This window comes from Gallinula chloropus (genome assembly GCF_964237585.1).
Source record: "Gallinula chloropus genome assembly, chromosome: 1".
In the NCBI taxonomy this organism is placed as follows: Eukaryota; Metazoa; Chordata; class Aves; order Gruiformes; family Rallidae; genus Gallinula; species Gallinula chloropus.
In genome coordinates this window covers 83,442,601-83,470,438 of record NC_140085.1, presented here as the reverse complement: position 1 = coordinate 83,470,438, position 27,838 = coordinate 83,442,601, and the positions used below count along the sequence as shown (strand labels likewise).

General features: G+C 40.8%; 1 protein-coding gene across 1 annotated transcript; it reads left to right on the top strand.

Moving 5' to 3' along the window:
• Nucleotides 1–97: 97 nt before the first annotated feature.
• AMN1 (antagonist of mitotic exit network 1 homolog) lies at nt 98–27,838 on the top strand (the record flags this gene model as incomplete). The annotated part of the gene is made up of 7 exons (XM_084279357.1): nt 98–159; nt 7,746–7,878; nt 11,185–11,329; nt 18,508–18,725; nt 22,770–22,826; nt 26,435–26,546; nt 27,266–27,838. The coding sequence occupies 7 exons, from the start codon at nt 98–100 to the stop codon at nt 27,337–27,339; spliced, it is 801 nt and encodes a 266-aa protein (XP_084135483.1). The 3' UTR covers nt 27,340–27,838.

Genomic DNA, 27,838 nt, shown 5'->3' with positions numbered 1-27,838 from the left:
CCCGTCATGCCCACTTCCTACAGGGAGCCGCCGCCATTTTGGCACGGTCTGCTGCAGCCGTTTGGGCTGGGGTGGCGCCGCTTTCCCCGCCGCTGCAATGAGTCGGTTCAGCGGCGGTTGGGGCAGCGCCGGTGAGGAAGTACAGCTCCTCCTGGACCTGTGAGTGCAGCCCCGACACCCTACCCCCTCCCAGTGCCCGCCGGCCCCCTTTCCACCGGGAAGACCGGTGGGTGCAGGACCGCCCGGGCGGGTTGCCCTCATGGCAGGCCCGCGGCCTCGAGTATACGCAGCTCCAGCGAGTCAACCCGCGGGGCCCTTCCAGTGGGGGAGCCCGGAAAAGGGTTTGGTCGGGGAACAGGGCAGGGGACAAGGATTTTGGCACATTTGGTAGCGGTGGCGGCGTAGGTGGCAGTGTTTGGCAGAGATGACAGGGAGGAATTATGGGGCGGGTGGCCACGTTTGGCAGGTAGGTAATGTTATCGACAAACGAGACACTCACGCTGGGAGCGTGGTTAGCAGCAGTTTATTCAGAGAGAAAGAAACAGCGCTGGGCGGGCGGTGACCCGAGTCTTACCACTCCGCGCCGTAGAGAGGTAGGATACAAGTATTTATACTCTTTAATAAACAAAGCAATTTATTTTCCAGTTATCTATTAATTTTTGTGATTAGCCAAGCAAAGTTCATATATGATTTGTCTTCGTCTTCTTGTCCAATCATTAAACAGACTTTTTCATTCTTCCTTATCGGTGACCCTGGTTTAAGATGTATTTCGCACATTGTTTCCTTTCACACTAGTGTGGCCACAGACTGTTTTTTATAGGATGTTTTCCAAATTAGCCTCGTCTTCTTTCTCTTCCTCTTATCGCTCGTTCCGTTCCATAAGCAAAGCATAATACAAAATAAGCTTGAGATTAACTTCAAACTATTTTACCTTTGTTTTAACTCGTACAAGCATAAAAAGAATCATTCCCTCCTCCTGCAGTTTATTTTGTTCGAGTCTAGGCAAGCAGAAAAGCTTCTAAAGCATTCCGTTTATGATCATTCATCCAAACCTCGTACTATTTTCAACTATTATCGGAAAAATCAGCAAACGTTCATAACAGGTAAAGGGATGATCCCTGGCAGATACGAATGTGGATGGATGCTTGAGGATCCCTGACTTCACCTGGCCCAAATGACTCCACTGAATAGTGTTTTGCATTGAGTTTTTTATTATGTCAAATTCCTTTGTGTTTAGGAGGGAGTTAGAGATAACATGGTATTAAAATACTTGATTTGACAGACAAAAGCAAACTAGCTATCAAACAATGTTATTCTGAACTATTATTCTTCTGAAACACCGTGAAGATAAAATTATAGTTGCCCTGGTGTACCTAGTAAGTGTTTTACTGTGTCCTATAACATACAGTAATAATGACAGCATTTATCATTTAAATGATTACCTGTTTAAACTGCAGATCAGCAATGTACACTGAGAATATCAACCAGCTTTTTGAAAATAATGTCATTAATTACAAAAAAAAAATTCTGAAGCTACATTTAAATATTTGTGGCAAGAGACCACTAAATATAACTAGATTTGGCATAACTCAGTGGTTTTTACATACCTGAATTGGGTTTTGAGTATTTTCTGCAAATTTGATAATAGTAGTAGGTCTAGACTTGCAGGTCCATATTGAAGTCCCTGCCCATGGCAGAGGTGGTGAAGCTAGATGAGCTCTGAGGTCGTTCCAACCCAACCCATTCTATGAATCTATTCTATACTTCAGTATATGGTGATAGTCTGCTTACTTTGGGAAGAATTTCCAGAGAAATTAATTTATTCAGTGGCAAAAATGTAGGTGTCATATGAGAAATAGTCATTTAGCACGTAAGCAATGTGTGCCCACTCACATGAGTCAATAGGCATCCACTGCAGGAAAGGGAAAGTGGTAGGCAGACAAGTAGCCCCTCACCCAGAAGGCTCAGAAAGCCTATTTGACTCACCCTAGATAAATGTGGGGTGCTGTTTTGCACCAAGGAGGTGCTGGTTTATTTGGCATCTCAGTAAGAAAGGTGTGGGCTCTCAAGGCTAGTTAGGTGGTTTGTTACATAATATTAGTAACAGAAAAAGTGGTAACAGTCTTAGGTGCCTTCTGAGGCAACCCCCTTCGTATTGAGCACACTGCATAGATGGTGGTGAGGTTCATGCTTCTTGTGGTCTTTAGATTTTTAATAAGGTCTTTTTAGAAGTAAACAGCTGTTTTTCATTTCTGCAGTCAAGGAATACAGCATGTACACATACTGATTAATCTCAAGACAAGACAAATGTGGATAGTGTGATCTGCTTGTACTGAGTCAAAACTGTGTACGGGGTTCTCTGTTATAGTCAGCCAGCCAAGTTCATCCAGCAGTCATCAAGGTTCAGTGAAGGCATTTCATTCTTACTCATCTCCAGAATGAGTTAAAGGTAACTGTGGCGTGTGCTCAGGTTATGTAATGTTCACTCATTCTAACATACAGGTCTCTGCAGTAGATTCTGCTTGCAATCAATCACTGTCTCCTCATTACAGTGTCTTCTGCAGTGACCTGCCATGGGTGCCCTTATTATTGTGCTAACTTTAGTGGGTTTTTTTAATGTGCTTCCACACTGGAAATCATCCTACTTTCCTGGTTCGAATCTGTGCTACATGTCAGATTATGGAGCCTTAATATTTTAACTTCCCTAGAGTTTTTAATCAGTATGAGTTTAATTCACTGTGATTTGGTGGCATTCTGGTGCCAGCAAGGTCCTACTGCTAAAAGGTTTTCTACAAGGTGGTCCACAGCTGTGGCCATGTGCTAAATCACATTTGGATTAATTCTAGGCTACTGCTGCTCCCTGCCCTCAACCACTTGTTTTGGTGGTGGTATTTCTGTGACCTCACAGTTTTGGTCACAGGAATTTTCATTCAGATCACAGATTCATAGAATCTCCTGAGTTGGAAGGGACCCAATAAGGATCATCAAGTCCAACTCCCGGCTCCACACAGGGCCAGCTAAGTCAGAGCATGGGACTGAGGGCATCGTCCAGATGCTTCTTGAGCTCAGTCAAGATGGATGCTGTGACCACTTCCTGGGGAAACATGTTCCAGTGCCTGACCACCCTCTCAGTAGAGAACCTCCTCCTAATATCCAACCTAAACCTCCCCTGTAGCAGCTTTGTACTGTTCCTTTGGGTTCTTTCACTGCTCAATGCTGACCAGTTTGCTGTGCAACTGTGAATTTCAGAACCAGCATTAGGAAGGCACAACAAAAAGTGGTTGGGGAGACAAGGTGGGGTGGAACTAGCATTTTCAACCTCTGGACTTTACATTTGGTTACAGCAGTGTGAAATGACAGCTGGGCTGCTAATAGAAATTAATTGCAAGGGTTCTGTCTTGCTAGTAACTATTTTTTTTGCAAAGCTAAAACAATAGCTTTACTTTTTTGGTCCTGCAAGATGAATCTGTTAAAATTACATTTTAATTTAAGTTTAATTATTCTACATACTTACATTCTCATGATTAACCTTACATCTCAAACCTAGTAATTTTTCTTTATGTGTACTGTAGTGCTTGTTATGATAAAGAATTTATACTTTTGATTGGTTACTAATATTTTATGCTACTTTATTAGTACCTAAGCAATTTTCTATATTAATATAAATTTTCTATATTAATATAAAATAATAATTAACACAAAAATATTATACCAGTAAGACTAAACCAATTAAACTAATTGTTTAACTTCTAAACATGTGTGTAATTTTAGCATATTTTTTCTTGACACAGGCATTCCTAGCCAATCTAGTTTTAAAGCCAGCATATTGAGATACACCACATTTGCAGTTGTTGTTCGTAATTGTGCTTTGTTGACAACTAATAGTGTAGGAGTTGTAGGGCTTGCCAAATAGAGTGGATGCCTGGCAGCAACAATGCTTGCTAGAGGGAAGGAGAAGGCAGCTGGGGCAGATAACAGCTTTAGCTATCATACTTGTAGGAGACTGCTTTTACAAATCTTTCAGAGCCCGGGCAGCTGTCCTAAGTTGGTTTGTTAGTGCCCAGACATAAACTCAGACCCAAGAGACTTTCCACTCGGACCCAAAAGAGTTTCCACCATCAAAAATGTGACTTTTAGAGCAACATAAAGGAAGCATTAAATGTAAAATTTTTTCATTAAGATTGTCACTATATAATATGTAGCACCCAAGAACTGTGCTTGCACATGTAAGTCATCAGTCTGTAGTTAGGTATTTGTCGTTGTTTTGGCTAGGGTAGATTAAGTTGTCATATTAGCAGCTGGTATGGTGCTGGAGTTTGGATTTACGAGGAGAATAATGTTGAGAGCAACAATTAAAATATTAGTGTGTTAAACAGTCAGTGACTTTTCAGCTTCTCATACTGGCCTTCTAGTGAGGAGGTGGAATGTGCCCAGGAAGCTGGGAGGGGGCACAGCCAGGGCAGCTGTCTCGGGCTAACCAAAGGCGGTATTCCCTACCATAGGATTCCCTACCACAGGACCACCAGTAGGTCAAAGGGGGTGATTCTGCCCCTCTGCTCTGGTGAGACGCCAGCTGGTATTCCATGTCCAGCTCTGGAGTTCCCAACATAAGAAGGAAATGGACCTGTTGGAACAAGTCCAGAAGAGGGTTGGAGCACTTCTCCTGTGAAGACAGGCTGACAGAGTTGGGGTTGTTCATCTTGGAGAAAACTCTGAGGAGACAGCCTTCTGTTGTGTTAATTTGGAGTGATGCCCAATTCGTCATTGTAAGTCCAGTTCTGAACTATCACTGTGCTCAAATAATGTGATAGACCTTCTGTTGCGTGCCATGAACTACCACGGCCAGAATTAAACAGTTTGGTCATGTTCAGTGACAACTATCAGAGCTAGATTAATGAAAGTGGAGTTTATTACAGCAACAGATAGACAGGTTCTTTTGGATTGCAGGTGTTAAATTCACTGTCTGCAAAGCACGTGCAAATACCGAGAGTGAGTAACGCGGCCTGGCTACAAATGTGTTAAAAGATATAAAGCTACTCTATATAGAGAATGCTTTCTCTGTAGAGATTTGGGGAGGCACTTGGCAGAACCAAGCATTCAAATATTACCCAAAGGCGTTCCAGTGAGGGGGAAGAGAGGCTTAGCCCGTTGACTGATTCCAGAAGTCAGAACAATACACAACAGTGGTATCTTCCCAAACATCCTCGCTCCCTTAAGCTTTATTTTTATCCCTTAAGCTCCCTTAAGCTGTATTTTTTTGCCTTTGAGGTGGAGCTTGAGTGACTCTAGTCATACAGACCTTTGTTACAATTGGTGTAAAATTTTATCACTTTGCTTTAAAGGTACAGGCTAAGAGAAATCCAGAGCGCAAGCTCAGTGAGGGGTGGTTATACCCTTGGAAGCAGGTAGCTTTTGGTATGGAGATGTGTTTTGATATTATAATGATATTATAATGGGAAGAGTTCACCAAAAGGACAGCATTTTGTCAAAAACATGACAGACCTTTGGCCCAGGATAGGAAATATCCAACTTATCGGTTCCATTTTACTGTCAGGTTCCCATATTATCACAGAGCCTGGCCATGTCTCCACTCTGCTCCACCCTCTGTGCAGTCTCTTAAAGTCAGCCCATCAAGTCCCCTGAGGGTGCCAGCTTTGAAGGTTTCCTTGGGAACTTCTGTCAAATGTTACCTCTGTGCTGGGGAAGATCATTGAGAGGGTCATCTTGGGAGCTATCATGCAGCACATGCGTGATGGCCAGGGGATCAGGCCTAGTCAACATGGGTTTACAAAAGGTAGATCCTGTCAAACTAACCTGATCACCTTCTATGAGAAGGTGACCTGCTTAATGGACGAGGGGAAGGCTGTGGATGTGGTCTACCTGGACTTCAGCAAAGCCTTTGACATAGTTTCTGACAGCATTCTGATTGAGAAACTGGCTGCCACTGGCCTGGACAGGTGGACCCTCTGCTGTTTTAGAAACTGGCTAGATGGCCAAGCCCAAAGGGTGGTGGTAAATGGAACAAAATCCAGCTCTCTTCAGAGAGTTGCATCTCCTTCCTTAAGGACCAGCAGTTTTCTTTTAGCATATTAATGATTGGTGATTGCTCTGAAGGCCAGTATTCTCAGGATGCTTAGAAGCTATTCATAAGCTACTCCTGCAGTGTCCCCTGGGAGTATAATTTAAAGTTGCAGAGGTTGGGATGTTAATGTTTTATATATCCTATGATACATTAAAATGCTTTCAAAATCTTAAAAAAAAAAGGGTTGCGTGATCTGTATGGTACTCAGTACTGCGTAAGTATGTTCTGTATATTTGGCTTTGAAAAATTACTTCAAGTGATCCACCTGAGTACTATTCCACATACACCTGGATAATACTGATCTGTAGCTCACTTTGCCAAGGTACAATTCTTCATGTTTTCTCCCAAAAAGCTCTGTCTGAAGTCTCTTAATGACGTATTCTTACAGAAACAATCCCTTTTTGTTGCATTCACACAGATAAAATTCTAGGATTTCAAATCTTGTCTTAAAGCATCACCCAGTATTCTGTGATGTTAGTAGACCTATTATTTCTGCCTAGTCTTTCCTTTTCAGGTGAATACTCAGGTACCCTGAGTATCTTTGCAATTTGTTTGCAGTTTCTCATACAGAAGTGTCTCATGATGGAAACTCTTAAGTCAAGTTGCAGTATCTGGCAATGGGAATAGACTGCTCCAATCAGGGAAACAATTTTGACCTCAAATACAGAAGATGTCTAAAGAGCAGGATGTTTATGATGTATAGTGAGTGCAGTGTATGTTGGCATTATTGTTAGTTTAAAATCTCTAGTCAAGTGTATGTGATAATCAGGAAGTTTCCTCCAGGTTGATAAATCATTCTGATGAATTAAGCATGGAGGGGAAGGAGGCCTAAAATACTGCTGTTAAAAAATCTAGTGGCTATACTGAGTCAAACCAATCGCTGTTTCTGATTGTGATTTTTCAGCCAGCAGTGTGAGAACCTTCCTTCTGATCCCAGGGCAGCTTAATTTCTTGAAGAATTATTGCTGATAAAGCTTTTTGAATACTTTGTAAATATCCAAGTGGGTTCACATTCCCATACATATTATATTTTCCATGTGTCTAATGTGCGTTGTAGGACCACAGACTTGTTGATCTCAGATTTCCTGGACCCCACAAGACAGAAAAAAATTTTTACCTCACCTGACAGTCAGTCATCTATGATCAGATTTAGTTTTCAGCACAAAGTTAAAAGAGCTGAGTACAGGCTTACAATTCATATTAAAAGAGTACCACAAACTAGACAATGAACAAAATTCTGTATGTGAAAATACGTCCTTAATGTTTTCATCTGAGATGAGAGGTGTCAGTGTCCGTTCTCTGGAACTAGCTGTCCTGACTAAAGATTTTTCTGCCTACTAAGTGAAGGCTTAGCTGCTGAAAATGTTTTTCTTGGAGCTTGTGAATATACTACCAGTAAACTAATATTGTGAGCTGTGTTGGTGATTGTAGTGAATGAGGCTGTAATTTTTGCCTGCAGTTGATTGGGGAACATTTCTACAGAATTGGAAATTCTACCCTGAAGGGCAATAACTGAATTGGTAGTAGCATGAAACTGCAGAAACTTACACGGTTTGAAGGCAGCATAGCTGGATGCAGAAGCTGATACCTTACAGCTTGTCAGTTCCAGTTCTAATGTGTAATGTCTATTTTTGTCTGTATTGTAACTTTTCCTTTATTTCAGATGCCTTCGGTGTTTGACAAAGAACCTTTTTAGATATACTGCAGATATAAAGTCATTGCCACCCAATATAAAGGATAAACTGATTAAGTTAATGAGTAGTCAAGGGCAAATATCGGATTCAAATATCAGTGAGGTAAGAACCCATTCAAAACTATTCTGTTTGTAGTAGTTAAATCTGTAAGGATGAACTAGAATAAAACTGTTTACATGCAAATACAGATAAATTCAGGCCCGTTTACTCTGTCTGTGTCTTTGCAGGTTTTCTTTCTTAAACTTCAAATGTGAATAGTCCTGTATTAGTAGTAATATGACTATATTTGTGGTGACAAGTAAATTCCAAATGTTCTTCTTTCAGTGATAATTTATTTCTGTGTAATCAGCTGACATCCCTTTTCAGTACAGAAAATTAGAGTCTATTGCCAACCAGGCTCTGTTTCTGAATGTAGTTTGTTTCAAGAAGCTAGTGCTTAATGTACTAATGAAAAGATTTTAGGAATTTGTTAGATTTCTGTTATGTTCTATTGATATTATGCACGTGATGTCCATATACTTTGAAATATGGTGATGTTTTGGTGATGCTAAGGCTGGAAATTGATAGTCAGATTCTCTCATCCCTTTTGCTCACTAATGGGTGTCAGTGTTTCAAAATGAAACTAATTAATGACTTTTCTTTAGCTGTAAATTCAAGGGCACATCTGTCTTGGTATCTCTCTACTGTTGTTTATCCTTAAAGGGAGGCATGGGAATAGAGGCAAAGCTAAAGGATGGCCTTGGTGAAACAGATAATTAATGACTCCCTTGTTCATTCCTGCTTTGACCTGTAAAGATGCAAATAGTATCAGTTTCTCAGAGTCAGAACAGTGAATCCAAGACTAGAGACAGAGCCAGAAGTACTGTGGAAAACTTAGGAACAAAAAAAAAAATTATCTTCAGTTGCACCTTTTTTTTGATTGTACAAAGTAATGTCTCTGAGCAAAAATCAGTCTTACTCATCTTACCTTGGAAAACCTGAGATGACGAAATTGGTTTAGGCTGTCTTTTTAAGGAATCCTTTCTAAGCATCTGAAGGCATGTATATAGTTAAAACCATATGATTGTGTATAAATGCACAAACCCTGTTAGGATATCTCTAGTCTGTAAATAAATTAGAGAGTTAAAGTTACAGTTTTTTCCTCTGTCTTATTGCAAAACCTCATCTGTCTCTGTTGTCACTCAGCAATTGATCAGTGCCTTCTCTTGGAGCTTGTTACCCATCTGACACTAGGATATTCTGTTCTGGTTCTTTTCCTCATGTTTTTCCTTTCTCTGTTCCTGCAATTTCATGCAAACCTGTCCTTAGCTGTCATCACTTTTCTTGGGCATGTCATACCTTAGGTTTTTTTGCTGACAGTTTTGAGGTTTTTCTCACTTGCATTTTTAAAAAAATGCTAGGCAGCTCTGGATTCTGAATTTGTATTGTTTCATCATACTACTTCACACTGCACTTTTCCTGTTCTTTCATCTTGCAGATATGGGCTGTGTTATTTAGCCCATCTTACTATTTCTTGCTCACACCATATATAACCAAATTGTTCTACATGTGTCACATTTGCAATGTCTCAATTAGTCTTCCATGTGCATAAGGAATTTTTTTTTCTTTGCTATTGCATCCTGCCCTTTTCTTTCACAGTATTGCAGCTAAAGCTATTCTCTCAGAATTTTCCAGACAGGCTGTGCTCTGTCATTTGCTTTTATACATATCCTTTCATTGGTGGTGTTTAAGCATTTTGCTTAAAGGGAAATTTCTTGCAGTTGAAATTTGGTTAACCTGTGCTTATGTATAAACTTCTATTTTATCTCTTACCTCCCTCTTCTTGTCCAGATTTGTGTCATTGTGCTTGCTTTTTTTTTTTTTCCCTTACTCTTCTTTTTGCTTGGAGCAGCACTCCATGACACAAATGCTAAAAAACAAACCTCTAGTAATACCTGAGCATGTGAAGAATTACGGGTTAGGGAACGTTAATACTCCAGCTACTTGAAACAGGTAGTATTCTGATAGTATAGTTGCTTCTCATTTAGACTTCCTTGTATCTAACAGTTCTTCTTCTCATAAGGTCTCTCATGTGGCTTCAAAACCACCAGTTTTCTCACTTTTTGTTGTGTCCTAGGCAATTTGGAATTGTGAAGGCCATCATTCAGGGAAAGCATCTTGAATAAATGTTGGTAGTCACTTTGGCTTCAAGCACACCATCTCTGGGTTTCGCTGTTTTAGTTCCTTAGATAGGGATTCAGAAATATGAGCGAAATAAGAGCTGAATGTTATCTTGTGAAAGCTAGTCATAAGCATATTGTGGGATATGTTGGTGGTTTTATGGCATAAAGAGACATATTTGAGGCTTTTAGCATTAGGAGCAAAAAAATTGTCAAAGCTCTCTGAGGTCTGTCATTCATTTTGCAGAAAGATTGCAGTTATCTACTAGAAGCTTTTGCTTTTTTTCAGAGGGCTTATTTCACTTTGTCAGTAAAGATTTTAGCATCTTACATATTAGAAAAACAGAAAAACAGGATTCCTTATAATGTCTTTATTGGACCTGTTAGAGTGGTGAACCTGAGAAACAAATAGGCCTTCAAGAAGTCTGTCAGCTATGCAGTTATCTTTGTTTATGTATTGAAATTTACTGTATGCTTTTATCCCTGTTAGTTAATGACAAGCAGAAAACTCATCTGTCATAAGCAGAAGGGTAATATAAGGTAATGTGAAAACCTGATTTAATACTAGCCTATTGATCTGAAGGATGGCTTAGCAAAGGTATGGATTCTTTGCACAAGAAGAATATTTGAAAATTAAATTAGAGGTAAGATATTGTTACTAAAATCTAAGGCCTTCCATTGATTTTGGTCTAAATTTCATAACTATTCTCTTGAGGAAGACTTAAAAAACTCTATCTAATGAGCCCATTAAATGAGGATTTGGTACCTCCTCAAGGTGTAATAATGAGATTTGAAAAAAAGTGTGTGTCTGTAAGTGAGAAAAATGCTCTGGGACAAAATAATCTTTCAAATATTACCGTTATCTGTTCAGCATGTTTAACGTGATCACAGTATTTTTTTACACTTTGAATTTCTGCCATCAAAGATGTCTTAGTAAGTTTGAGGGTATTTTACTTGCTAAACATATATGCTGGCAGAAGCAGTAGTACTATCAAAATAGTGCTTCCACTGTTTAAATAGTAGGGCTGCTTTACTCCGCAGGTGATCGCAGAACCTGAGCATTCATGCTGTAGGAAATGAACTGTTATGGAAAATATGCTGTTTTGTCTTTAGAGTTTTTAGTTCCTATGATTGGTAACTGAATATTTTTAAAAGTTCTATGTGATGTCTAACATAAGTATTTTGGGTAAAAATGAGCATGTTCTATCACATAGTGGAGTTTGACTGAAATGGTAGGTTTTCATTACAGGTATTGCACCCTACTGTAGAGTCTCTAGACCTCCAAGACTGTGATATTTCAGATAATGCATTATTGCAGCTTTATAACTGCAAGCAGCTGAAAAAAATCAACTTGGATTCTTGGAAAGAAAACAGATTGGGAATCACTTCAGAAGGTATGTTATCTGTTCAGAGACAATTTGGAACTTACTTCTGTTTTATTTTTTCTTGTTAGAAAGGTATTTTTTGCAATTTATTCCAAGGGTAAACATTGTTTTAAAAGATCCCCAATGCCACAGCAATACTAATTAAAAGTCACTTCAGTGGTATAAATGATAGGCCTAGAGTACTGATTATCTTGTGAAAGAAAGCTATCAGGTTACTGTTATACTAGGTTTCTGGTAAAACTAAGCATATTTGATGGTATTTTCCACTTCATCTTAATTATTTGTTCCTTAAAACTTGTTCCAGAGCCTTACCAGTATCACTGGGGCTGAAGTTTCAGGCTTGCAATTTCCTAAATTACTTTTTTTCTTCTTTTTTAGTTAACTGTACTTGTTATTAAGCATAGAGCATCTTCTCAGATTTGACTTGCTTTAAGACTCCAGGATTTCAAGTGGTACTTTTGACCTTGAGTTTCAAGTTGTATAAAGAGCTATTACCTTAAAAGCATTAAGTTTGTTGAGTTTTATTTCCTGCAATTTTTGTTTTGTCTTTTGATTGCACTTAAATCCATCATAAACTCATTCTTACTGAAAATTGAGGCAAAGTATTAATTCAGTATTAAGTTAATATGTACCGTAGTTTAGAGCAGTCCTGATTTGTACTTTTTACCCCTGCATCGTGATACACTTTTTACTTAAGTAAGTGGTTAAACTTTAAAAACATTATTTATTTGACATGTCACCTCATTGTTACACTTTTTGGCCCCTAAGCTGTAATTTGTCGTGGTCTTCCCTTCATGCCTTCACCTGTCCACTGTTTTTTTGTATGGTTCTTAAGGTACTAACAAAGCCTAGACCTCTTTAGATAAGTGTTTCATCTATTTGGATAGAAATTCTTAATTGCTGATGTGGTTTGGCCCTGGCTAGAGGCCAAATGCCCACCAAAGTCGCTCACTCACTCCCCTTTCCAGCCGAAAAGAGGAGAAAATATATATTGGGAGGCTTAGGATTTGAGATAAGGACAGTGTCATGGGTAAAACAGACTCAACACAGAATAAAGAAAACTAATTTATTACACTATGCTACACACCCAGTGAAACCAGAGTCGGGGAATGAGAAGTGTGGCCAGGTCTTAAAGCACCTTCCCCCTTCCCCGCCACTCCTCCCTCCTTAGCAGATTTAACTTTATTCATGATTTTACTCCCTTCTTCCCCCACTAACATGGCACAGGGAGGGGCAGGGAATGGGGAGTGGTGTTCTGGTCGGTTCCTTACAAGCTGCTTTTCTGCTCCAGATCTTAACACTTCTACTTCCCCCACCCCTCCCTTCTTCCCCCCCAGCATGGGGAGGGGCAGGGAATGGGGAATGCGGGTTTTCAGTCAGTTCCTCCCAAGTTGTCTTCCTTCTTAGCTGTGGGGCGGGGGCTCTCCACACACCCCCTTCCCTTGCTGCACCATGGGGTCCCACCCACAGGGGAGAGTCCTCCACAAACTTCTCCAGCATGAGTCCTTTCTATCAGGAAGTCACCTCCTCACCACTTGCCTCAGCAGGGCTCCTTTCCATAGGGTGCTGACCTTTGGGCCCAGACTGCTCTGGCCTGGTCCCCCACAGAGTCACAAGTGGTGACTCCAGAGAGTCGCCACTTGAGGTGGAAAGACTGAGAGCTATCAGGGACTGTGAGCGGGAGATTGACTGGTGGAGTAGCTCCCTGGCATCCCAGAGGGAAGCGTGCCAGGAAGACACCCCACAACTGATGACGGTCCCCCTGCCCTTTCCTGGGCAGGCGGAAGGGAGTGACCTGAACCCTGAGGAGGGCTGGAAGACAGTCCTGGCTTGCAATCGTAGGCACTCCCCTGCCTGCCTACCCTGCTTCCCCAGGTTTCCCTAAGCAATAGGTTTGGGGCCCTGGAAGTTGAGGAGGAGGTATGTGAGGAGATGAATGAAGCCCCTCTGCCTCAGAAGAAGCAGGTGCCTAGAGTAAAGTGATTGACTGTATGCCTCTGCTAGGCAAGAGAGAAGAGTAGCTGCAGTAAGTGATTCCCTCCTCAGGGCGACAGAGGGCCCCATCTGTAGACCTGACCCAAAATGCAGGGAGGTGTGCTGCCTCCCTGGAGCCCGGGTCAGAGACATCACCAGAAGGCTCCCAGGGCTGGTGAGATCCTCTGACTACTACCCATTGTTGATAGTTCAAGCAGGCAGTGATGTAATCACAAAGTGTAGCCTGCAAGCTATCAAAAGGGAATTCCGGGACCTAGGGCGCTTTGTTGAAGTTGGGGGAGCTCAAATAATATTTTCCTCTATCCCTACTAGTGCAATGAGGGGTTTGGAGCAGGTTAGGAGAACCCAGGAGTTGAACAAGTGGCTGAAAGGCTGGTGTCAGCATAGGAACTTTGGGGTTTTTGACCAAGGAATAGTGTACTCAGCTCCTGGCATGATGACTATAGATGGGGCTCACCTGTCCCCAAGGGGAAAGTAGATCCTTGCCCAGGAGATAGCAGGACTCATTGAGAGAGCTTTGAACTAGTTAGAAAGGTGAAAAGGGGATACCACGAAGGCTGCTGGGGTCAGGCAGGTGCTTTGGGAGAGACAACGAGGAGTTGATGGCGGAAGGTAAATGCCAATGGCACAGGGACAGACTTGGGGATATTTTTCTTGGTGATAGTAGGGAAAATTCTGTGGATTGCCCTGAGGACTCCTCAGTGGAGGCATCATTGCCCATCCCCTATTGGAAATTTTCCTGTGACCTGTTGAGGATACCTGCATCTGCTGCCTCCCTAAAGTGCCTATATACGAAAGCACATAGCATGGGTAATAAACAGGAAGAGTTAGAGATCTTTGTGCGGTCGCAGGGCCACGATCTCACTGCAATCACAGAGACATGCTGGGACAGCCTGGATGACTGGCACGCTGTCATGGATGGCTACGTGCTTTTTAGGAAAGACAGGCTAGGGCAGCGAGGTGGAGGAGCTGCTCTTTGTGTGAGAAAGCACCTAGAATGTATTGAACTCCACCTGGGGGAGGATGATCCATCAGTTGAGAGCTTGTGGGTAAGAATCAAGGGGCAGGCAAGTGTGAGTGACACTGTGGTGGGTGTGTACTACAGGCCCCCTGATCAGGAGAAGCGAGTGCATTCTACAAGCAGCTAGAAGTAGCCTCGAGATCACAGGCACTGGTCCTTATGGGAGACTTCAATTACCCAGATGTTTGTTGGGCAAGCAACAGGGCCAGTCGTATGCAGTCCAGACAATTTCCTGCTACAGATGGTGCAGGAACCTACAAGGGTAGTGCGGGTACTGGACCTTGTTTTTACCAGCAAGGATGGACTTGTTTGGGGAAGTGAGGATTGGGGTCAGCTTGGGACAAAGTGACCATGAAATGGTAGAGTGAGGAAGCAAGGCAAAAAGTAGGATAGCTTCCCTGAATTTTAGAAGAGCTAACTTTGATCTCTTCTGCAACCTAACAGGAGCTATCCCATGGGCTACACTGTTAGAAGGCAAGGGAGCCTGTGAGAGCTGGCTAGCATTTAAACAGCACTTCTTCCAAGCCCAGGACCGGTGCATCCCTTTGAGCAAGAAATCGGGAAAGAGAGGCAGAAGACCTGCGTGGATGAGCAGGGAGCTCATGGGTAAACTCAAAGGGAAGCAGAAGGTCTATGACTTGTGGAAAAAGGGTCTGAGCACCTGGGAAGAATATAGGAATGTTGTCAGGGCCTGTAGGGATGCGACTAGGAAGGCTGAAGCCCATCTGGAAATGAAACTGGCAAGGGACATAAAGGATAATAAAAAGGGTTTTTTTAGATATGTGAATAGTAAGAGAATGACCAGGGATAATGTGGGTCCCTTGCTGAACCAGGCAGGTGTCCTGGTAACGGGGAATGCTGAGAAGGTGGGGATACTGAATGCCGCCTTCCCTTCGGTCTTCACTTCACAGGCCCCCCAGGACCCACAGACACTGGATGAAAGAGGTAATGTTTGGGAAATGAAGAGCTTCCCTCTGGTTGAGATAGAGGTGGTCCAGGAGCCTCTCAAAGGGATTAACACACATAAATCCATGGGCCCAGATGCGATGCATCCACATGTCCTGAGGGAGCTGGCAGAAGTGATTGCTGAGCCGCTCTCTATCATCTTCGACATGTCTTGGAGAATAGGAGAAGTGCCTGAAGACTGGAGGATAGCCAATGTCACTCTGGCCTTTAAAAAGGGCAAGAAGTAGGATCCCAGCAACTATAGGCCAGTCAGCCTCACTTTGTCCCTGGAAAGGTGATGGAACAGCTTGTTCTGGATGCCATCTCCAAGCAATTGGAAGAGAAGAAGATCATGAGGAGTAGTCAGCATGGATTCACCATGGGGAGATTGTGCTCGACCAATCTCATAGCCTTCTGTGATCTCATCACCTGCTGGGTAGATGGAGGGAGAGCAGTGGATGTCATCTACCTTGACGTCAGCAAGGCTTTCCATACTGTCTCCCGTGACATCCTGACAGCAAAGCTGAGAGAGCATGAGATGAGTGGACAGTGAGGTGGGTTGAGAATTGGCTGTTGGACCGAGCTCAGAGGGTGGTGATCAGTAAAGCAGAGTCTGACTAGAGACCTGTTACTAGCTGTGTTCCCCAGGGCTCGGTGTTGGGTCCAGTCCTATTTAATATCTTCATTGACGACCTTGATGAGGGAATAGCATCCACCCTCAGCAAGTACCCGATGGCACAAAGCTGGGAGGAGCAGCTGATACGCAGGAACACTGCGCTGCCATCCAGAGAGACCTGGACAGGCTGGAGAGCTGGGCAGGGAGAAACCAGATGAGGTTCAACAAAAGCAAGTGTAGAATCTTGCACCTGCATTGTGCCCTGGTGTCTGAGAGAGCCAGTTGAATCCTGCGGTGCATCAGGAGGAGTATGGCTGGCAGGTCAAAAGAGGTGATCCTCCCCCTCTACTCTGCCCTTGTCAGGCCCCACCTGGAGTATTGTGTCCAGCTCTGGTCTCCCTGCTATAAAAAAGACAGGGATCTCCTGGAGAGAGTCCAGAAAAGGGCTACAAAGATGATTAAGGGCCTGGAACATCTCCCCTGTGAGGAAAGGCTGAGTGAGCTGGGACTGTTCAGCCTAGAGAAAAGAAGACTAAGGGGGGACCTTATTAATGTTTATAAATATCTTAAGTATGGGATGCAGGGGGAAATGGCCAGCCCCTTTTCAGTGGTCTGTGGAGACAGGACAAGGGGCAATGGCTGCAAGTTGGAGCACAGGAAGTTCCACACCAACATGTGGAAGAACTTTTTCACAGTGAGGGTGACAGAGCACTGGAGTAGGCTGCCCAGGATGGTGGTGGAGTCTCCATCTCCATAATCAAGACCCGTCTTGGATGCCTATCTGTGCAATATGAACTAGGGAGCTGCTTTGGCAGGGGGGTTGGACCCGATGATCTCTCGAGGTCCCTTCCAACCCCTATGATTCTATGATTCTAAGTCGCCCGACAAACCTGCTGTGGCATGGGTCAATCTCTTCACAGGCCATAGACGGTCTCTGCTCCCCGTCCTTATCCATGGGCTGCAAGGACACACCTGCTCCACCATGATCTTCTCCATGGGCTGTAGGGGAATCTCTCTCTCTGGCACCTGGAGCACCTCACTCTTCCCCCCCCCCCCCCCCCCCCCCCCCCCCCCCTTCCTTCTTCACTGGCCTTGGTGTCTGCATGGCTTCTTACATCTTCTCACTCTTCTCTCTGGTGGCAAAATGCACCTGCCTGCATTTTTTTTTTTCTCCTATATGTGATTCACAGAGGCTGTGACCATTAGCGATTGGCTCAGCCCTGGTCAGCAGCAACTCTGCCCTTGAATCAGCCGATGTTTACTTTCTGGGGCCTGCTAGCTGCTTCTTGCAGGAGCCATCTCTGCATCCCCTGCTTCTCTACCAGCACATTGCTACACAAAACTGTGACAATTACTTTGCAGTTAGATCTGTGAGGTTTAGTTGATTCTTTATTGGCAAGTTTCCAGTCCAGCCAACTTTACTAACTTCCCTACTGAGCCCTTTTTAAACTGAGAATCAACTATGAAGCCTTTAACTTAAGCTCTAACAGCTGTGTATCACTCAATTACCGCTTAGCAAACATAACACCCCATTTTAAAGCCGTATTACCTTTTACTAATTCAGTAACAGGTAAGGGTTTTCGGTTGGTTTGTTTGGGTGTTGTGTTTGGGGTTTTTTGGTTGGTTGGGTTGGGTTTGGTTATTGTTGTTTTTTTAAAGGAACCTGCTGGCTAGCACATCCAAAAATACCTGAGCCCTGTCCTTACTAGGAATAATTTCCTCTATAGGTTGCATATGGAACATACATGTCCTTAAGTACTACTGGATGTTATATTCAACTTCTGGCAAATGCAACTACTACTACAGTCTCTTTTTTTATCCGTGTCTCTTTGAAGTTCTTATATAATAACGTATCATAATAATAATTAAACTTTTTTATTTCTGGCTGTGCAGAAATTATGTGATTTTTCTGTACTTCTGTAATCCTCATGTTTCCATCATCCTTGAAATAAATTCCTTTTATGAATTGCATCTGTAGTTCATGTACTTCTATTTTACTGCCTACATCCTGACACTTCTGCGCAAATATTTTGGTTCTTGACTATCAGGGCTTGAGGGTAGCAGTAGACCCTAATTGCCATGTTTGGTCTCATCTGCCATGGCTACTTAACACTATCTGTCTCTGGACCTTCAGCCCTGGCCTGAGCTGTTGTAAGTGTACCTGGTTCCTGTCCTGCTTCTGAATTATTGTTTTGATATTTTAATTTGACCTCAGACATGACCTCTTATGTTGCTTTTGCCTGATATTCACTGCACCATCAGTGGGGACCTAGCATTATCATCAGTCTGCTTTCAAGCCATTGACTTCTTCTCATGTACTCACTGAGGTGATCCCTTCTGTATATAATATCCCCTAGGTATCTCTGCGGTATGAAGGGGAATTCAGCATTTAGAAATGTTTATCAGCTCTGTCATTGTTAACATTTTCTTCTTCTCGTCTTTGCAGTAGAAGAAACCAGCCACAAAATTGTCTCCTTGTACAGAGTCTTGCTGGCATGGCATGAGGTGTAACTTGAATGGTCAATGACCAGGGGGACAGCATATTGTATTCAGCATGGTGGTTATGTTGAACAATGAATAATATTTTAAATTGCTCTGTTTATTTGACAGGTGTCATAGCACTGGCCTTGTCCTGTCCTTACTTGCGTGAAGCATCCTTTAAAAGATGCTGTGATATAACTGACAGTGGAGTTCTTGCTCTTGCGCTCAACTGCCAGTTCCTACAAATAGTGAACTTGGGTAGCTGCTCAGGCATCATGGATGCGTCTCTGCAGGCACTAGGAGAAAACTGCAAATTTCTTCACAGTGTGGACTTTTCCTCTACTCAGGTAAGTATGGTGACAATTGGTTATTTGTCTTTTTGTTTGCTTGGGGTTTTTTTAAGATTGTTGTGATAAAATCGAAAGAGAGTCTTTTTAGGTCTACTCTTCACAAGATTTAGCATCACACTTTGCTACCAATTTCCTCCTCTTGAGGAAAAGGAAAGACATGTTTTGCATTTTGGTAACCAGAAAAATTTTTTTTGGTATTGCAGCATGTATTGTGGATCAAAGATGGACTTTTATTAGAATCTACCTAATATTGGAGATTTTTTTTTTTCCAGTATCTCTACTTAGTCTTTTTCTTCAAGTTGTAGTCCAAAATATTTCAATTAAAAAAAGTAAAATTTTGGATGGATTGATGTCTGCTTTCAGTTAGGACAAATTGGCCTGAATAATAATAATATTGGATGTCAAACAATGTAAGCCCCTAGTAGAAGTAAACTCTTAGTTTACTTACAATTAGTTCTAGTTCAGGAGTGACTGTGCTTTCTGAATGGCTTTCTCAGAATTATGTTATGGCATTTAAAATGTAAGAAGGGGCAGGTAGAGAACTAAACATCTCTATTAAGGATGAGAATGGGAGAATCAGCTGCAACTGCAATCCTGTAACATAGTTCGTAATTACGGTGAGATAATGAACTGAGGGAAAGGATTTTTTGCAGTATGTGTAGCATTCAGTTGACTGTGATGGTGAGTGATTATGTTATACTGAAAGTCTCAAGCACAGAGCATTCATAGTAGAAGGTTCTTATTTTAGATGCTATACTTCTTCTTTCCTTTTTTTCCAGAATAGGGCATCAGAAGTAAGGCTACTCTTTTCTTTGGCAATTTTTATTATTATGATTTAACTCTATTTCTTCAAACTTACTACTCTTTTATTTCCTTCTGCCTCGTCTTTTATAGGAAATAACTAAGTTTCCTGGTACGTGTTTTAAATGAGATGAAAGCTTCTTGAGTAACTAAAATTTTCCACACTTTTACTATTCTGTTCTGGTAATCATATGTTGATAATACACTAGTCTTCTGAATGTGGTTTGTCTAAAAATAAATGGAAACATATACTAGATAACAAATGAAATAAGTTTAAGATTAAGCAGAGAAACTATGGATGTGTCATCCCTATAGAGATTGCAAGGCCTGACCATATTCTTGTGTTTGAGTGCCTGAATGCATAGCAAAATTATCAAGTGGAACTGGCAAAGCTATGTGAAAGAGTTAAATGGTGAGGATCAGAAATAAATGAACAGGCAAAGAAGGGCACAGCTCACATGCAGGAACAAAGAAGCACATGTGAGCTACACTATGGAGGGGGACAAATGCCTCAAGGTGATGTAGCCATTTTAAAAATAGGCCTATTGAGTGACTTCAGAAATGATGTACAATAAATAGAAGGTATAGAAGTGGTGTGAAATAAAAATTGGAGGGGAGGAGGCAAGGGAAGGACTGAACTAAGAAGGAGCTGTAGCTCTTTGTTCCTTGTATGCACACATTGTGTGAATAAAAGCTTGGTCTGAAGAACTGTGCTGGCCCAGGACTACATAAGAAGTTTATTTATGTTTGTGTATCACTGTGCTTATGTTACTATCCTGAGGAAGTAGATTTTATACATAAACCTAGCACTTTGTGTTCTACTCCTAGTGTGCTCTAAATCCCAGCAGTTAACAGGTAGAAACCTGAGTCCAAACCCTCACGCTGTTTAAACAGTGCATTTCCTCTTTCATGTTTATTGACTTGGCATATGGAAAACAACTGTGAGAAGAATCGTGCCTCAAAGGGCTGTGCAGACTACAGTGGGTTTCTGTGTAGGGTGTGGGACACTGTAGTTCTCTGCAAAGGTGTTGGCAAAAGCAGGAGCGTTGTGGCTTAGCCATTCTATCTGACGCTTCTCATGTAGAACAGAGCTGGGTTGCTACTGCTGGTACTGGGCTATGTAAGCCTTTGCTTGAGATGCATACAGTTTGGTGACAACTGGTGAATACCAAGAAGCTAATCTATTTGTGGCTTGGTATTAACTGTGGGTGGTTTATCCCAAATGAGTATATCCCTTGATGAGGATGGGCAGTTGTAGCATTACACACAATGCACGTAGATAATCAGTGGGGTAGGAAACAATGCTTATTTCTTGTCCCAAATCTGGATTCTTTACCTGGCAGAGTCAGTCAACACACAGAATCGAGGTACTTGTTTTTGTCTCTAGACCACAGAGTAGTGTGCCAGGCACCTTACACCACCCAGCACACCAAATGCATCAAGTGTGTCTTTTTATTTTTACAGTAACAATATGTAGCTGATTGGTGTTAAACTTCCCTAGCCACCTTTCATCCACCATCATCATACATTTGTTTCAAATATTTGGGGACATCTACCAATCAGCAGGCTCATTCTTCCACAAAGGGATGTACGTTTTAATATTATAATCAGTACAGTAGCTGAGGATACACAATTACTCTATACTGTTCCAAGGCTACATGTATTTTATATATACTTACGATAGGAAAAGAATACTTTGAAAGGTCCTTTTGTTTTAAATCCTTGGTCCGTTGAGCAATCATATTGTTGTTACTCTAGTTTCAGAATATACTGTCAAGTATACTTGAGGTGGCATATATTTTGCGCAGTCTTAACCCTTATTTTTCCTACATTGTCACTGTAGCAATAGTATAGTAGTGGTTACTGTGAAGTGAGTGGACTTTGTTGTAATACAAAGCTGTTTCAGCGCTCATGTTGTGTATTACTCAGAAGCATCATGACAGTAGCATTCAGGTGGTTTCTCCAGTGTTCAGGCACCAGCCAGGCAGTCTGGTCCAGGTTTGTTTTGATGACAGGAGGATGAGGGGCTGGGTATCAAATCTTCATCAGTTTACTCAGGTTGGACTTAGGTTGGTGACCATACACCGGTTTTAGATGTGCCATTTTATACCCTTTAGGAAATTACCGGGATTATGCTCTCCATTCTGTCCCACCTGTGGGACTATTAGAAATTTATTCATTTACTGCCCTTTGTCTGCTGGTCTGGGTGCCTTGAGGAGCTAAATGTGCTGCCATCTTTATGACCTGCTAAGCTAGGTAATACCTGCCATTCTTGTAGACCTTCATGTGCCTCCATGATGGGATGTTCCTGTCTGTTCTTAATATCTGACCTGTGCTATTAGAGTTCTGTACAGTAGACTTGCAATAAAGGGCCAGAAGGCAGTAAGACAATTTATGCAAAAGGTATAATCAAATCATTAAACAGAAATGGAGCTTGCAGTCTCTGGATTTTAGCTGCCACATTTAGCTGAGCCTTACTTTTTATGTTTGATGACTGCAATCTAATAATATAGGCTCTATGAAAAAAAAAAAACAGGGTCACTGATCTGATATCCAGGCCAGCTTTTGAAGTAGGAAGGAAGCTTAATGAATTTGATTCCCAGAAGCAAATGATTAATTCTATTTTCTTGCTATGTCTTTTATCTTTCTCCTCTCTTGCAGGTAATCATTGCTTTGTGGCTGTTTGTAGCCAATCACATTGATAAACCTTTTATTGCAGTTGTGTGATGACTGCTGTAAAACTGCTTGTTTGGGAGATTTCTGCCATACGTAATTGAAGTGTTTCAGGATAACTAAAATAGCAGAGAAAAGACTGCAATGGTTTTTCACTTGTTTTCCCCTCAACCCAGGAAACTCCCTTCGGGTACTTCTCCAGCAGTCCTGAAAACAGGACATAAGTTTGTCTAGCCAGACCAGAAGTGCTTTAAAACTTAACGTGCCAAGCACTGACCGTAACAGTTTACCCACTGTTCAATGAGACAAGGAAGCTACAGAAATAGTTACACAGTTGGAAACATCCTGGTAGAAAGTCAGGCTGGATCACATGGCAGTAAAATGCAACAGTGTTTAATAGGCTGAAAAAGCCATACTTGGATAAATTGGGAATACTGTAATCTTAAGTGTATTCAATGACTGCAGGGACAGAATAAATTAAGATAATTCCCCCCATCCTCCCGCATAGCTGTGTTTGAAAAAATTGAGCTTTAATCCATTGTGTTAATAATGTGGCTTTTCCTCTAGGTTACAGATGATGGCGTTGTAGCACTTGCGAGTGGAACATGTTCAAAGAGTTTAAAGGTAACTTACTTAACCTAATAACAAAGACATGAACAACAGCAAATACCTGCATTTCTAAATTATTTGTGTACACATCCTGATACTGGTTATGAATGGAATATTTTCTATTCCTTTATAGCAGTGCCCCCGACCTGCTTTTTGAGAACCTTGGTCTTTTCAAAATTAGTTTTCTTCTGTGAACGTGGTGTACTTATTTTAACTCAGGTTGTTTTAGAGAGCTGTATAATAAATGCAAATGAATGCTTAACTTTTTCCCTTGATTACTTTGGAGTTATTTATTGGTGATGTTGAAAACTGAGGCAGAATTTGTAATGTGGATAATGTAATGGATTTAAGAAACCAGTTAGCACTTCTGCATAGGTAAATCTCTAACTCATGAAAGCAACTGTGAAAACAAAGTTTTTACATAAAGATTCTCTAGGCACTGAGACACTGGTAAAATTACAGAGAAGAGGCATCCCATACATCTTACCATAAATTATCTAATTTTGTATATAATACACTTCCTAGCTGTGTGTATGATTCTGTTTTCATAAAGGCTGGTTCTGAATCCAAGCTATTCATCTAGAAACCAAGGTGGGAAACAAGTCATATTTTTGCTAGTTTATAGTGTTTAACTAAAAAAAACAAACAGCCCTAAACGAAACACCAAATCTAGGTTGAATTACACTGTTAATAGAATGAAAAAATAGAGCTTACTGTTTTGCTTGGAGGGCGAGCAGTTAGGTTGGTTTTGTTTTTTCCAGCTGATTTTGTCTATTTTGGACTATCTTTTTAGTCTTGCTAAGTTTTGTGGTACAAAATGAAATTATTTTTGAGACCATAGCAATGAGAGAACGTTTTTGTTTGGGTTATATACTAGAAGTGACTTGAAAATATTGTTGTATTTTAGTTAGCTACAGATTTAGCTGTAGCAAAACATTGATTCCAGATTTTTTAAACAAACCTGTGACTATGCAAATAGTCTTCGTAAGACACTTCTCCTGTCCAGCCTACAAATATAGCAGTGTGTATCACTGTCATTTGGACTAGGTCACTCTCAAAAGTCTTCAGTACATCTGGCTTAAAACACAAATACAGTAATAAGTTTTCCTAAATTTGTTGTAGTTAAGTTTGGGGTTTGCTGTTGTGGGGTTTTGTAGAGTTCATAGGGGGTTTTGAACTGTTTTCTAGCAATGTTGGTATAATTACTATGTCAGTATTATCTTCCATGTTCTGTATTACTGCTGTACACTTTTCATAGAGAAATGCATTCTTGTCTGTAAGCCCTTTTTCTTAAAACCATTTATTTTTTAATTAAAATTTCCAGCTTAGAAAATGCTGCTTTTGTTGTTTCCTGGTCACATTGCACAGGCTTTCTTTTGCATGTGCTGCATATGGATGCCAGCAGAAGCTGTACTAGATCAGGAAGAGCAAGTTGGGTAGCTTACATAAGACCTGATTCATCTACAAGTGCTCAAAAATGTTATGTTGAGGTGGTGGGTTTTGGTAGCAGAAGAACTAATGAGAAATTTCAGACATGCCAGACTGAATAGTGGTGTGGATTTTGCTTGTTCATTTTCCTGTGCTCAGTACTTGTTTCCACTGTCTGGAAAGTTATATATTTAAGTAGTTTTGCTTTGCCCCTTTTTTTTTTTTTTTTAATTTGGTTGGTTGGTTTGAGTTTGGGTTTTTTTGGGACAGTCTCTGCAGTTTTAATAACGCAAAATTTAATGGTTTTGTGCTGTTAAAGAATTTTACTAGACTTTGGGTTACTCTCGGCTTGCTTTTATTAAGAACTAAGAGTTGGGCCATCACCTCAATGAGTAGCAACCCAGGTGCTGTTTTTATGATCTTATATACTCTTCTAACAGATTTATATAAGGAACAAAGCCCCTGAAAATTTCCATCGTGTTCTTCATTTGGTTGGCTGAAAGTCCATACATTTTCTTGGTTTTCTTTTCTTTGGGTATCGCTGGTTACGCAGTCTCAGTTCTGCTTCGGATGTTAGATTCTGCTGATGCATCTCAGGTCACTGTCTCCTCTTCATTCTTTCGTAGAAAACGCCTTGTTGTACTGTGTTAAACATCTAAAGCCTTGGAACTCTACTTAAGCATGAAATATCTTAGTCTTCTTTTAAACTAAAAAATACTCAGTCATCTTTATTATATTTGTGCATTTACCCTTGTCAATTTTTCATTTGTAAGCATCTACTGATGAACTTGGATGAGAATTAGTTCATCCATGGAAAGGACTATACAAGGGACGCGGAGGCAGCATAGTATGGTTATAACTTTTTGTTTACACATGTGTGATTACACAGCTGTAAAGGACCTTATCATTAATCCTATTCCTACATAATATAATTGACTAATTCTAACATACTGTTTGTACTAAATACTAGTTTACCTGAACAGTGTGCAACAGCAATTTTAAAAACCAAAGTTGTGGTCTGTCAGTATAAATAGCAGAAAGGTTTAGGTTTCTTGGTTTGCAAGTAGGAAGAAAAATTTAGTAGAGAATGTGGAATTATTTTCTACCATCTCTTCTTCAGTGTAACTCTTCCTTATCTGTGTCACAATCCTCATCTGTCTGTTTCCTATCATCCAAGTGGAAATTTTTAGACAGTGATTTATACATCTTTCTGTTTCATTCAGAGACACTGAAATTACTCAGATTCCCTATATCACTTGGTAAAATGAACTAAAAATTATACATATATCAGCTTTTGTATATCTTGCTTCTTTACCCTTTTAGTATGTGTTGTCATTCTGGTCAAAGTTGCATTTATTACAGAAGGTTCCCTTCATTTCTGTGCACTTTCAAGGTCCTTGGAGCTTATAATTTGGAAAGACAGTCTTTCACGATAAAACAATGGGTTTGTTTTTTTATTTTTACCCCAAGATCACCAATGTATATTTTCCCAAATTCTATTTTCATTAGAATTTATAGCCTTTCTTCTGCATTTCTTCCTTTATGTTGTATTTATTGACATGTAAGGCAGTTCACAGCAAAAAAAAAAAAAGTTGGTAATAATATGTTAATTTATTCTGAATTTACTCTTTATCAAATATAACAGGTACTATTCACACAACTGCAGAGAAATTAGAGCAGGGCTTGATCTTGGAAGTTCTTAGACTTCTTTTAGAAAATGGACAAGACAGACAGTCAGATAGATATTAAGAACTTCAACGAAGACTCATGATCATACCTTGCCTGTTTTGGGAAGCCCCAGAATTCAGTTTTGGGAAACCCCAGAATTCAGTTTGTGTTCTGTTCTTCTGGACAGAAAATTATTAGGAGAATGTGTTCAGGAAAACCGATGGGACTCAAACACCATAAAATCTCATTGAAGAGAGTTTTTTCAGTTGTCTTGAGTGATACATATGTTTGGGGGAAACTTGGATTTATGGTTTTAGTTGTGACTCTTCCTAGAAAGGCTGTCTTGTTTTTCCTGAAGGTGTTTTTCTGGTACGTACAGGACCACACATGGGGCCAATGCACACAGGAGTAATAGGTCATAATTTCTTCAGGTTAGGGATCTCTGAAGATGGTTGAGCAAAGGAGTGCTCTGCTTCCAAAACTATGAGTTCTCTGACAGGCTTTTGTTACTGCTGTTTTTGTAACAGGAGATAAACATGGAATGCTGTGTGAATCTGACTGATGTTGCTGTGGAAGCGGTCCTTACTTCTTGCCCAGAGATAGGTATTTTTCTGTTCCATGGATGCCCACTGGTTACAGGTAGGTCAAATCACACAGGGACTGAGAAGAATAATTATTTCTTGATAGTATCTTCTTGCTATCTGAAAAATCACACTTTTTTTTTTTTTACTTTGAAAATCTCAGTGTATGATTATTATTTTATCTAGGAAGTAATCATTTGTTTGGGATCATTTATAAAGCAAGGTGAGAGTTTTGCTTTGAAATATAGCCATCTGCAGAGAGGGATTTTTTGTTGTTTTTGGAGTTTGGGTGATTTTTTGGGTTGTTTCTGGTTTGGGGTGTTTGGGGTTTGTTTTTATTGTTTCCCCCTTCAACATGCTGGTAAAGACCCAAAGCTGACGCTAACACATTTTTATGAAGCCTTATCATTTCAAACCTCTACTCTATTTCAAACATACAGAACAGCATCCATTCAAGAAACAGTGGAAAGGAGTAGGACTGATCAGCCTGGAAAAAATAACTAAAACCAGTCAAGCAAACTTAAGAGAGGTTATGATTTATCTTGGATTTTTTAAAAGTTTGATGGGTTGGTGATGCTTTACAGTTATGTGATTGGAGAAAGAAGCAAGTGTTCTTTTAATTACTATAGTAATTAAATATATGAAGTTTTATATCATAATAACAAGCATAAATGTAGATACATAATTGAATTATTTTGGTGTTTACCTACTTTCTAAACACCACCTGTATATATATTCTGAATGATTAACTGAAGAAATTCCTTGGGTTTTTTGCAGATCGTTCCCGAGAATTTTTAGAGCAGCTGTTCATATCAAACAAAATCAAGCAAGTAACATGGACAGTTTACTGATTATTTATCGTGTACGTATGAGTGTAAAGTTTACAGATGGGAGAGCTCTTTCAGAAAGGCAAGCACCGTGGAGAAGGAGCTGATGACTTTGGTACCACCAGATTGCTTTACTGCCTTGTTCCCACCAGAGGTCTCCACTCAGTTCTTGCCTGTGAGTCTTAGCTTCCCATTGTCTCTGCTTGGACCCCTCTCTATCTTTACATCACTGATAATGCTTCATTAAGGGAAAGTTAAGCTAATAATATACTGTCATCACGCAGCCACCACGCAGTATCGGATTTGGCTACTGCCTAGCATCTTTTAGCATCTTGGCTACATTTACAAACCAAATCTAAGCAAGGCACTGTTCTGAGTTTGTAGTCTGAGAGGGCAGTTGCAACTAAAAGTACTAAGCCCAAACATAGTATTAACACTTAGGCAGAAGTGTCTGTACTCAACAGACAGAACTGGTGAATAGAGGTGGAAATAGCAGCAAAGCGAATATATTTGAAGTAGTAAT